A 12,869-nucleotide genomic window follows, 5' to 3' on the forward strand; every position below is an offset into this window, starting at 1 on the left:
AAGCAAATTGTGCTTTGGCCATTTTGCAGAAGGCTACTTCTCCCTCGCTGCTTCTAAAAGGATCCTAAATGTAGATGCCTGAGGTCAAGAGTTAACTTTTCTGTTAACATGACCTTTGTCTCATTGCTTTCGCAGTTGCTTATGTGAGACTGCAAATGCATAATCTGTCAATTTCGGTTTCTCATTTTTCCATCCTCAAGTACATATTTCTTTCCATATGCACATTTTGGCAGGCAAATCTTGCTTAATATAAGCTTTTTCTGGCAAGCAATTCCCGACTGATACGATGCGTTTTTGTACATTATTGCCGCAAACGTGTGCTTTGCTTAGAGAACAGCATCGCAGTACTCAGAGACATGCAGATTCCCAATAATAGGTACATTACAGTTTGCATATCATTTCAGGATGTGCAAAATGGCGGGTTTGCGTCAAAATGTGAATGGAACCAAATTCAACCCCGCAGCTCACTGCTGTTCTCCGACTCCCAGGATTGGTTGCCCAAGGCAGCTGCCTCACTTTACCTAACGATAGAGCCGGCCTTGATGGAGTCCTTTTTGTTGTTATCTTTCCTGGAGTTCCTGGGGAAGATGCCATCTTGAAAGGTGCTCAGCAAATGCACCTGTTAACCATCTTTTCGCTTTGAGCTATGTTCGGAGGCCTTGCCTGCTTTGGGTCTGTCCACCCCACCCCCCGGGCTTCAAGTTCCCTTGGTGTTGCTGTTCCTAACTCAGAGAGGCTGGGGTTCTGCTCCCCTAGACTGCTTCTTGGGAGAAAAGCAATGACAAACCTGGACAGCATCTTAAAAAGCAGAGACATCACCCTGTCAACAAAGGTCCATATAGTTAAAGCTATGGTTTTCCCAGTAGTGATGTATGGAAGTGAGAACTGGACCATAAAGAAGGATGATCGCCGAAGAATGGATGCTTTTGAATTATGGCGCTGGAGGAGACTGCAAAAAGATCAAACCGATCAATTCTGAAGGAAATCAGCCCTGAGTGCTCACTGGCAGGACAGATCCTGAAGCTGAGGCTCCAAGACTTAGGCCACCTCATGAGAAAAGAAGACTCCCTGGAAAAAAACCCTGATGTTGGGAAAGATGGAGGGCACAAGGAGAAGGGGATGACAGAGGACGAGATGGTTGGACAGTGTTCTCGAAGTTACCAGCATGCGTTTGACCAAACTGCGGGAGGCAGTGGAAGACAGGAGTGCCTGGAGTGCTCTGATCCTTGGGGTCATGAAGAGTCGGACATGACTAAACGACTAAACAACAACAAGAATACCTGATAATAGTGGAATATGGAGTCGGCCATCGAATCCTTTCCAGGCACAGTGTTTGTCCACAGCTTTTTCATGAAGAACACTTGGTAGGTGAGAGAAGGCACTATCCCTGCCCAAAGAAATCATTGCAAAATTAAGCTAGGAAATGGCTGTGCATTCTAGGGCAGCAGACTATATGTGGAACTACCGACTAATTCTCCCTGAGGCCTGGGGTGGACCACTTCAGATAGGAATGTGTGAACCAGACCATTTTGCTTTTTCTCTGTTGTCATCAGTTTGCCATTAAAAATCAAAGTTCTCATGAAAATTCATCAGTGAATATATGTATATCTGATGCATGCAGCTTTCCCTAATATACCCATCCTTGCATGCAGTTGTGCCAAATATTCCCATTTTTGCAAGCGCTCCCCGCAAATATAATGCATTTTTGCACTGCATTTTGTCTAATCTGATGCATTTTTGTGCACGCTCCGCTGCAATGCATTGCATTTTTCTTCATGTTACCTGGCTGTAGAATTGCACTATAAAATCTGGAAAACCACCCTGAGATCTGCGAGTGAAGGGAAATATACAAATTGTAATCACAATAGCAATAATGGTGATGGTCTGTGAATTGTTTTGGGAATTTCAAAATGGGCACGTTTGCCTTTTAAGTGCGGCCTGAACTGAATTTCTCCCCCATTGGTGGACAGTGAGGTGAAGAAATGCTCTTCCATTTTTTACACACACCCTGCACATAGAAAACTAGTACGTCAGGGAGAAGGGTTCTAGTTCCAGCCTCAAAAGAGTAGGCAGTCATGTTAGTGTAGTGTAGTGGTTAGTGTTGGCCTATGACCTGGGAGATCAGGGTTCGAATCCCAATCTGCCATGTTGCTCACTGGGAGACCTTGGGCCAGTTATTCACTCTTAGCCTAACCTACCTCACAGGGTTGTTGTGGAGATAAAATCGGAGAACCATGCACACCATTTTAACCTCCTTTGAGGAAAAGATGGCATATAAATATATATATTTTAATGTGATAAATAAAAGAAAACTGACGTTTCCCTCAGGGTGTTATTATTAAGTGCTCTCCAAATGAAAGGGCACAAGCAGTTATACAGGTATTTACCATCTTTTGGTGGTCTGGCTTTCTTGATCCAATCTGTCAGGTGCCTGACAAAGTCAAAGAAGAAGTCTCCTTCAGGTACGCTGATGACCTGGAAGAAAACATGGCAATGAACCAACGGCAAAGCGGCCTGCGATTCCACTTGCCAAACGATTCGCAGCTGCTGATTTATGCTGGCTTTGGAAGGTGCTCAGGCTAGGGCTTTGGTGAGTCTGCATGGAAAAAGCATGTCTACAGTGGAGGGGTAGCCAGCCACCAAGGATGCTGTGATACCTTGGGCTCATGGATGGCCAACCGCAAGGATATTCTTGGTCAACCTTTTCAACTGCCCCATTTGCCCCAACCAGCCCCCTGAATTAAGCCTGGAGGAAGGGAAAGGAATGTCCACCTATCCGGTGGAAATATCTCCACATAGTTAAAGCTATGGTTTTCCCAGTAGTGATGTATGGAAGTGGGAGCTGGACCATAAAGAAGGCTGATCACCGAAGAATGGATGCTTTTGAATTATGGTGCTGGAGGAGACTCTTGAGAGTCCCATGGACTGCAAGAAGATCAAACTGATCCATTCTGAAGGAAATCAGCCCTGAGTGCTCACTGGGAGGACAGATCCTGAAGCTGAGGCTCCAATACTTAGGCCACCTCATGAGAAGAGAAGACTCTCTGGAAAAGACCCTGATGTTGGAAAAGATGGAGGGCACAAGGAGAAGGGGACGACAGAGGACGAGATGGTTGGACAGTGTTCTCGAAGCTACCAGCATGAGTTTGACCAAACTGCGGGAGGCAGAGGAAGACAGGAGGGCCTGGCGTGCTCTGGTCCATGGGGTCATGAAGAGTCGGACACGACTAAACGACTAAACAACAACAACAACATGGCGCAATGGGGATTTGTATGATTCCAGCGGGGGAAGCTGTCCACAGTCCTCTGATATAACGCCAGATGAAGCACTGGTCGTCCACTCACCTTGTCAGAGATTTTGACAAAGAGGCTGAAACCCTCCGATGATTTAAGCAGCAGCCGGTTGGAGATGTTCTGGCAGAAGTCCTTGGCTTTCGTGCTCGATTCCACTTCAAACGCCTGCCAAAAAAATGGAGCAGGAACTTGAGAAGGTTGTGGTGCTTAAGGCCTGAGACCTTATTTATTTATTTCATGTATCGCTTAATACCAACATCATACTGTGGAGGGGGTTATTGTTTTCGTTTTCACTACGGTCTGTGTTTTTATATCGTAAACCACCCTGCAATCCTTGGCTGAAGGGTGGCATAGAAATTGAATAAATGAAAATGAAATTGAAACGGGCTTTTAAGTGGTTTGCAAAGTATCAAAAGTAAATAAAGAATTATTTTATTACATTTGTGTTCAGCCCTAAACCTGTAGATCTCAGGGTGGTTCACAATATAAGATTACAATTTAAAAAACAGCATGGTGTAGCCTTATTTGACTTTACCGATTGGTAGGGTGAGTGTTGCTCCCAGAACAGGGAGGAAGGAGTCAAATGACACCGAGGTTTGGTTCAGAGAAAGGGTTTATTCTGCTCTCCGGATAGCAGAAGGCACCACGTGAATCGGTTCACAGCAACCACAAAAGCAAGAGAAATTGCATACAGTATATATATCTTCCAGGCACCCTCTCCCCCCTTCCCCAGGAATCCAGACACATAAGCTTATACACATAAGCTGACATCACAGATGTTCCTGCTCCTGTACTCTTAACCATAAAAGGGTGTTCCTGTTCCTGTATTCCTTATCTTGGGGTAAGAAGGTCACCAACTCTAAGAGTACTCCTGGCGCCGTTCCCAGGGGGCTGACAAGGTCTGTGCGTCTTTGCTGTCAGGATGTAAGATAAGACCCAGATGTGTCATCCCTGCTCCACTTTGGAACTGACAAGGCCATTCATTAGGCGTCACGGACTGATAAAGGAGAGAGCTTTGTTTATACAGCTGTGTTCTTGTTATACATTTGCTCAAAAGCTCAAGTTAATGGTTTTTAGCTAATGCACCCTTGGAGAAGGAAAAATGGGATTTTGGGGCCCGTTTCAGACTGACTGCACAGGCAGATTTTAGATTTGGGAAACCCATTCCTTCAATGGAATACATGATAAAGATAAAAGCTGTTATGTACTGAAGTTCTCACCCTGGGCCAGCAGGGGGATACTGTAGATATGCAAATGAAGGATCGAAAAGTGACGTTCAGTGATTGGATAGTTTGTATGCAAATGAAGGATCAAAAAGTGACGTTCAGTGATTGGATAGTTTTAGAAAATGGCAAGAGTTACATTGTTCTGGAGCTCTATATAAGCAGGCTGACTGAGCCCCTCAGCTTAGTTCTGTTCTGACATCTGAATAAAGAAGGGCTGTTTGAAGAATTGCTGTGTCGTCTGCTATGTTCGCCCACAACTTAACAAAAAGAAAGACAACCAAATAGCCCTCCCCATTGCAACAATGCAATATAAGCATCCCTCATTAAAATATGCAATAAAACAATCCCATTAAAACAAGAAAACGGTCACCCAGTCCTGCTTCCCATCTGTAGAAACCTGAACCCAGGATCTTCCTTGACTAAAGATACTCTCAACAGCCCTGTTCCCAACCCACAGACTACAGCTTCTCCACAGGCTGTGGCCTTGCTTATTTTGTCCAGTTCCACCCCCCCTCCTTTCCTTTTTTTGCTTTTACCTCATCTGTGTCATCTGGGAAGTACACTTTATGGAAAATCTGAGTTGTTTTGTGCTGAATTGCCTCCACTTCTACCAGATGGGGCGGGTACTTCCTAGATCCGTTCCTGAAAAACAAAACAAAACAAAAAACTTGCTATAGAGAACAGCTTGGGGGCACCTCTTTATTTATTTATTTTAAATTACTCAATGTATCTAATATATCCTTTCTCTCAAGCTGGGGTTCAAGGCAGCTCCCAACGTTTAAAAACATCACTGATGAAATACAAAGCAATAAAAACAAACTATAGTTGTACCTCGGAAGTCGAACGCAATCCGTTCTGGAAGTCCATTCGACTTCCGAAACCTTTGGAAACGAAAGTGCGGCTTCTGATTGGCTGCAGGAAATGTTAAGATTCCTGCTCCGTGATTGCAGTCATGGGATTGTTGTCTATCGCATGAACGGTATATGTTTTGACTCCACAGTGTGGGAAGTGACGGAGACAGGATGTTTGTGTTAGTGTGTTTCATGAAGTGGGACTATTGTCCTTTGTTCTCTCTCTTTGCTGTCTGATGGAAGCTCAGCTGAGTTGCTGAGTTCTGTCACGCAAACTGCGAAGACTCTGCGGATCCCTAAGTGGATGCAGCGTTGGCATCAGTCGCTGTGATGTTTGGGCTGAAGAAAGCTTTTGAAGCTCCTGAACGATCGACCAGGAGGGAGAGAACATGCCAGTCGGGCATGTGTCTCTGCCAGGGTCCTACTCGAGTGTAGGACAAGCTCCTGACAGGAAGCTTCTGCAGCCAATCGAAAGCTGTGGAAGCCCCATCAAACATTCGGCTTCCAAAAGAACATTCAAAACCCGGAACATTCACTTCCGGGTTTCGATCGTTCAGGAACTGATTCGTTCAGGAGCCAAGGTGTTTGAGATCCAAGGTACGACTGTACAGTGGTGCCCCGCAAGATGAATGCCTCGCAAGACGGAAAACCCGCTAGACGAAAGGGTTTTCCGTTTTGGAGGTGCTTCGCAAAACGAATTTCCTATGGGCTTGCTTCGCAAGACGAAAATGTCTTGCGAGTTCCTGCAGGTTTTTTTTCCTCCCCCCCTTTTTCCCAAGCTGCTAAGCCGCTTAACAGCTGATTTGCTAAGCCGCTTAACAGCTGATCCGCTAAGCCACTAAGCTGCTTAACAGCTGATCCGCTAAGCCGCTTATCAACTGATCCGCTAAGCCGCTTATCAGCTGATCCGCTAAGCCGCTAAGCCGCTTATCAGCTGATCCGCTAAGCCCGCTAAGACGCTAATAGCACTAATCCGCTAAGACGCTAATGGGCTTGCTTCGCAAGACGAAAAAACCGCAAGACTAAGAGACTCGCGGAACGGATTCTTTTCATCTTGCGAGGCACCACTGTAGTTGAAAACAACTCCAAAGAAGATCAAAGGGTCTGGGCTGCTTCGTAAGGGGAGAAGCAGCTGTTGGGGTATTGCGGTCCTGATCCTTCTGCATGCAAAACAGATGCTCCACCCAGCAGCTTACCTGAGTGCTTTCTGCAGCCTCTGAATGCAGTCTGTGGCCAGCAGGTGATGCTTGCGAGACTGAACAAACCGCTGGACATGGGGCAGGAGAACGTTACTGGGGGGGAAGAGGCCGGTACAAAGCCAAAGGAGCTCCCAGCCTCTCTCTTCGCTGTACCTTTCCAGCAAGAAAACAAGAGAATATGGTGAAGAAAACACACACCGAAAGCCCATTTGTTTTCCAATTTTAAAAAAGAAAGAAATCTACATAAATCAATCAAAAACACCATTCTCAGTTATTTGGTTTCCATTTGTCAAATTTGTGCCACAGCAACAGGGAGCAGTCCTTCCTCCAGATCTTCATCGTCCGCTATGGACTGGTATCACACCTAAACTTTTTTGGGTTCTTAGCTTAATAAAACATTTTTGTCGGCTGTTTCTACACCTTCTCCATTATTGGGTTTCCCTTTCTTTCTGCGCATTTACAAACATCACCAGGACTAATTTTATAGTTGAGTTTTGTTATGTGCATCTTATTTGTTACTGCATATTTTTCGCAGATCTGAAAAAGTTCAATCAAGCTAACAAAGTACCAGGAGATCAATAAAGAACAGAGAAGCTTATTTCTGCTTGGTTTGAATTTGTGACCTGTGCCAATAACCAAGAACACAGTCAGTCTCCGCCATTGTCGTTCAAACAGATCTCCCTTTTTTGTACCGCCGTTTCCTGAACCTGCAATATAAAATAATGCTTTTTTGTTGTTGCGCTTAAATTCTACGATCCTTGAAGATTGCTTGCCCAGTGTTCTTCATTTGCATTTATCCCCCTGCCATAATAGGGTATGATTTGGGGGTTTGGGCTGGGTGTCCATCAGTATGCAGATGATACCCAGCTCTACCTCTCTTTTAAATCAGATCCAGTGAAGGCAGTGAAGGTCCTGTGTGAGTGTCTGGAGGCGGTTGGAGGATGGATGGAGGCTAACAGATTGAGGTTGAATCTTGACAAGACAAAAGTACTGTTTTGGGGGGACAGGGGGCGGGTGGGTGTGGGGGCTCCCTGGTCCTGAATGGGGTAACTGTGCCCCTGAAGGACCAGGTGCACAGCCTGGGAGTCATTCTGGCCTCACAGCTGTCCATGGAGGCGGAGGTTAATTCTGTGTCCAGGACGGCTGTCTACCAGCTTCCTCTGGTACGCAGGATGAGACCCTACCTGCCTGCGGACTGTCTTGCCAGAGTGGTGCATGCTCTAGTTATCTCCAGCTTGGACTACTGCAATGTGCTCTATGTGGGGCTACCTTTGAAGGTGACCCGGAAACTGCAATTAATCCAGAATGCGGCAGCTAGACTGGTGACTGGGAGTGGCCGCCGGAACCACATAACACCGGTCCTGAGAAATCTTTCTCTGTCCACAGAAAGTTCCACTGCAAACGTTATTCCCCTGCAGAGACGCAGAACCTCTTACTTAATGTGGTTGTCGGTGAGCTGTTTCAGGACTTGCGAGTAAATCTCATCTTTGAGTGGTTCGGCTTTCAAGGCGCCTTCAAATATTTGGTCTGTTAGCTCGTTCACCGAGCGGGTTCTTTTCGAAGGGTAGTCGCCCATATACTTCAAGATGGGTGCACAGGAAAGGTCAAGGGTACAATAACCGGAACAGGCAGGAAATAATAAGGTAGCATTTCTACATCGCTTTTCTTGCGAATATTCAAGACGGCTTCAAAATCAAATTGAAACAATAGTCGTACCTTGGTTTTCTAACAGCTTAGTTCTCAAACGTTTTGGCTCCTGAACGCTGCAAACCCGGAAGTGACTGTTCTGGTTTGCGAACTATCTTTGGAAGCCGAACTCCGGGGGGGCTTCTGCAGCTTCCGATTGGCTCACCCCGTCGCGGGGATTCGAAGCGCCAGCCTTCTGATCAGCAAGTCCTAGGCTCTGTGGTTTAACCCACAGCGCCACCTGTGTCCCTAAAAGGGGCTTAGAGCTGGATAATTTACGTCAGTTTGTGAAATGTCGGAGGCTTCCTGGAAGGCTGTGCGTGAGAAATGTGATCATACCATTGCCGCACCATTAAACCAGAAGAGGAAAAGGAAGGAGGAGGAGGAAGAGATGGAGGGAACAATACACAACAAGGGTCATGGGACTTTCCCTAACAGAACTTGTTCTCTTTGGGGTGGGCTAGTGGGACGCCCACTGCCATTTCCTAACACTGCCCTTGAAGCTGTCCCACTGGCTTGAGCCAAATGAACAGTATTTTGGAAGGAACAAAAACCATCCAAATTTCAGGGACCGTACTGAGGAGGGCTGCACCGAGGAGCAATGGTGGGAGCCTCCCCCTCTCCCTGCTCCTGCATCTTCCCGGGAGCAGGAGGACAGTATAGATTTGGAACAGTGTTTTGCAGAGGGGCATAGTTCAGAAGGCAGAAGCTGGGAAAAACTGGATGGGGAACAACTAGGAGAAGAATCACTGGGAGAGAGAGAGAGAGTTAACAGATTCACAGTCTCTGGACAGCACCCTCCCTGCTTCTCCAAAGTCACAGAGAGCTCAGAAAGTGTCAGAACAGAAAGCACAGAGGCTACAAACTCAGATTACAAGACGTAGGAGTGACGTAGATTAATAGGGACTGAGGGGGGAGCATCGTTTAATTGGGAGCATTGTCATTTCTAGGAGATGTGTTCTTTGTTCCCTCCCTGTGATTATTAAAGATTCTAACTGGTGAGGCACTCCTTTCATTTGATCTGTAATTTGGGTGTAATCCTTGACGCCTCCCTTTCCATGGAGGCGCAGGTTACAGCAACAGCCAAGGCGACATTTTTCCACCTTGGCCGCATCAAGCAGTTGGTCCCTTACCTTTCCCACCCTGACCTGGCCACAGTGATCCATGCGACGGTCACTTCCAGGCTTGACTACTGTAATTCGCTCTACACGGGGCTGCCCTTGAAGCTGTCCCACAAACTCCAGCGGGTGCAGAATGCTGCAGTGAGGCTCCTCACGGGGTCCCTGCCATGGGAGCATATTCACCCAGTGCTTTTCCAGCTGCACTGGCTCCTGGTGGAGTACAGGGTCAGGTTCAAGGTGCTGGTTTTGACCTTTAAAGCCCTTCATGGCCCAGATGGGCGGGGTACAAATAATATATATTGTTGTTGTTATCATTATCATTATCATTATCATTATTGTTATTATTATCTACTGCCGGGGGGGGGGAGCCGATTCCCCGAAGCCTGTCCCCAGTTTGTCTTTCAGACTCTGCCAGACAGGCAAAATGAGGCCGCTGGATTGTGGCCGAATTCAGGAACGGGATGGGCAATGCTGCCCACTTCTCTCTCTGTGGCTTCATGCCTGTTGACTCAGCGGGGGCACAGCACTTGGAAGGATATCAATGAAGGCCATGCAAGCTTCTTGCGAAAGCTCCTCACTGCCCAGGACCTTCTTCAGCAAAGGCTGCTTGATGGGCTCCCGCGTGTAGGACCACATCTTGTCTTTCCCTCGGTTCTTGGTGATCATGACTCTGCTGAGTGTGTGTTTGGGAGGAGGCCTGTGGAAGGAGAAGACATAGCAGTGAGGCTCTCTCCCCTGCTTGCGGCTTTAACTTCCAGTTCTGTTAAGCATTGTTGGCAGGGACATCCCGAAGGCCTTTAGGGAGGTGTTCTTCTATGCAACGGCCGCAGCTTGGACTTTGGTGCAGTGGCGTAGCGTGGGTTGTCAGCACCCGGGGCAAGGCAAGTAATTTGCGCCCCCTAACCCGTGGATTTGCACCCCCTAACCCGTGGATTTGCGCCCCCTAACCCTACCCCCCAGATGTTGTGCCCGGTGCGGCCGGCCCCCCCTGCACCCCCCACGCTACGCCACTGCTTTGGTGGCAAAGGGGTGGAAGGAACAAGAAGCCCCGGCAATAACGGACTGGCATAACAAGCTGCAAGACTTTGCTGAAATGGCGCAGTTGACAAATACCCTGAGGGGCAATTCAAAACAAAAATTTATGGAAAAGTGGGATAGATATGAAACATATGTTCAAAAATACAGTAAAGGTTCGCTATCTATGCTAGCATTTGATTGACGTTGGAGTGAGACTGAGTTGAGAAATAAGACTAAGAGCACATATTGATATAGGAATGTATTAGATAATATGTAAAGAAATATACAATAATAAGAGTACATTCATTTGTAAAAAAAAGGAATATACAACGGGAAAGACAGGAAGTCTAGTGTGTTGGTATGTACCATATATCTTGCTCTATAAGACTCATTTTTCCCCTCCTAAAAAGTAAGGGGAAATGTGTGTGCGTCTTATGGAGCGAATGGAGGCTGCGCAGCTATCCCAGAAGCCAGAACAGCAAGAGGGATTGCTGCTTTCACTGCGCAGCGATCCCTCTTGCTGTTCTGGCTTCTGAGATTCAGAAATTTTTTTTTCTTGTTTCCCTCCTCCAAAAACTAGGTGCGTCTTGTGGTCTGGTGCGTCTTATAGAGCGAAAAATACGGTATATGATTTTTTTGGGGGGGGAATTGTTTTTGTTTATTCTCTTTGTTCTTTCTTTTCTTTTTTTGTTTCATTTTCTTTCTAGGTATATAAGATTTGTATATAATTTTTGTATACATGTTGGAAATTATATTATAGTAAGTCCTGTAATGTAATATGACAACGTTTACCAATGTAAAGAAGAATGTTTAAGAAATAAATAAAGTGCAAATTCAAAAACAACAAACAAAAAACTTCCAGTTCACGTCACAGTGCACCCTCCCCAAAACTTTTTGGTTTGGTCCTTCTCATTTTCTGCTGAGTTAAAGGAGGGCCATTTGGCATCTCCCACAGAGCCCCCTTCCTTTGTTCTCCTTACACCTCAGCAGGAGTTTAGCCCGGCTATTCCAAAAATTAGAAGCCTTAAAAAGATGTCAAAATTGGCTGGATCCGGAGATTAAAGAGGTCTGACACCCATAAACTCACAACAACACCTTGTCTTTTTATGTAACAATATTAAGTTGCATTGCAATGCATTATAAGTGGCGCCTGCAACAAAATGTTGCAGTATCTCTTCCTACCTAAGTAGGACGGCTGCCATTGGGACTCCATTTCTGTCCCACTGCCTGAGCTTGCTGTTAGAGGAAGTGATATGAAACTCCAACTTTCTGCCCCAATTAGAAGCATCCAGTTTAGAACAACAAATGAAACTAACATTTTTTTTAAAAGAAACAACCCCCCCCCCAACACACACGATTAACAGGCAAACCATCAGGCAAATGCTGACTCTGACAACGAAGGAGGAATGACTAGAAGACACTGATAGACTTCTCCTCTATAGTTTTGTCCAATTCTCTTTTAAAGCCATCTCTGTCTCTGGTAGAAACTAATTCCATATATGTGCTTTGTAATAAACTTTCCCTTGCATGTCCTAAATCAGGGGTCAGCAATGTTTTTCAGCAGGGGGACAGTCCACTGTCCCTCAGGCCTTGTGGGGGGCCAGACTATATTTTTGGGGGGGAGAATGAACAAATTCCTATGCCCCACAAATAACCCAGAGATGCATTTTAAATAAAAGCACACATTCTACTAATGTAAAAACATGCTGATTCCCAGACCGTCTGCGGGTCGGATTTAGAAGGTGATTTGGCTGGATTCGGCCCCTGGGCCTTAGTTTACCTGCCCATGTCCTAAATCTTCCAAAATTCAGCTTCATTGGGTTCAAACAGGTTCTAGCATCACGAGCGAAAAAGGAATACTTCTCCCTGCCTGCTTTTCTCCGCACAGAAAGGGATCCAGCTGATATTTCAAGAGACCAGTAGACTTCTCTGCTCCCGTTTTTTTAAATGCTTACCTAAAATAATCGTAGGAGAATTCTTCCAGGGTATACGGCTTCATTCTTTCTTCGCTGTCTGACATCACCAACTGGGCTGTCCTTATGACATCCTGCCTCTGGTCTGGTGTCATGGTAACCAAGGCCTGGGGTGCAGAGAAACGTCCACCGTTAATTATGGCACAGAATAACAATGAAATGACATTAATATGGCATGGAGCATTGGCTCTCAAAGGAGCGGCATGCCACACTGGTATGGCAGGAGAGAATGGGACGTGTGGCAGGAAGATGCAAGGACAATCAATCAAAGAAACAGTTAAACTTTTCAGCGTAGTATAGAATCAAAATGTTTTCCCAAGCTGATGACATATGTATGTCTGAACTCTGCAGCTCAGACACCACTTTTGAACTTACATCTTGTACTTTTGTAACCTAGATAGTAGTTCTAAACCTGCCTTCCTTTTGCTACTTTAATTGCTGCTTGGAGACCTGGGTTATGTAAGTAAATACTACTTTTATTTCTTCACAAAACAACATGTGT

At 45.9% G+C, this 12,869-nt stretch overlaps 1 protein-coding gene across 1 annotated transcript in view; it reads right to left on the minus strand.

The window, feature by feature from the left end:
- Positions 1-12,869, minus strand: part of MYO7A (myosin VIIA) — a 146,286-nt gene that overhangs the window by 14,886 nt on the left and 118,531 nt on the right. The window contains 8 exon segments of the mRNA XM_081910242.1: positions 1,281-1,387; positions 2,388-2,475; positions 3,346-3,459; positions 5,057-5,162; positions 6,568-6,723; positions 8,007-8,149; positions 9,900-10,074; positions 12,350-12,474. Of these exon segments, the coding sequence (XP_081766368.1) occupies positions 1,281-1,387; positions 2,388-2,475; positions 3,346-3,459; positions 5,057-5,162; positions 6,568-6,723; positions 8,007-8,149; positions 9,900-10,074; positions 12,350-12,474 (1,014 nt within the window).

The sequence above is a fragment of the Podarcis melisellensis genome (assembly GCF_964234715.1).
Source record: "Podarcis melisellensis genome assembly, chromosome: 4".
NCBI classification, from domain to species: domain Eukaryota; kingdom Metazoa; phylum Chordata; class Lepidosauria; order Squamata; family Lacertidae; genus Podarcis; species Podarcis melisellensis.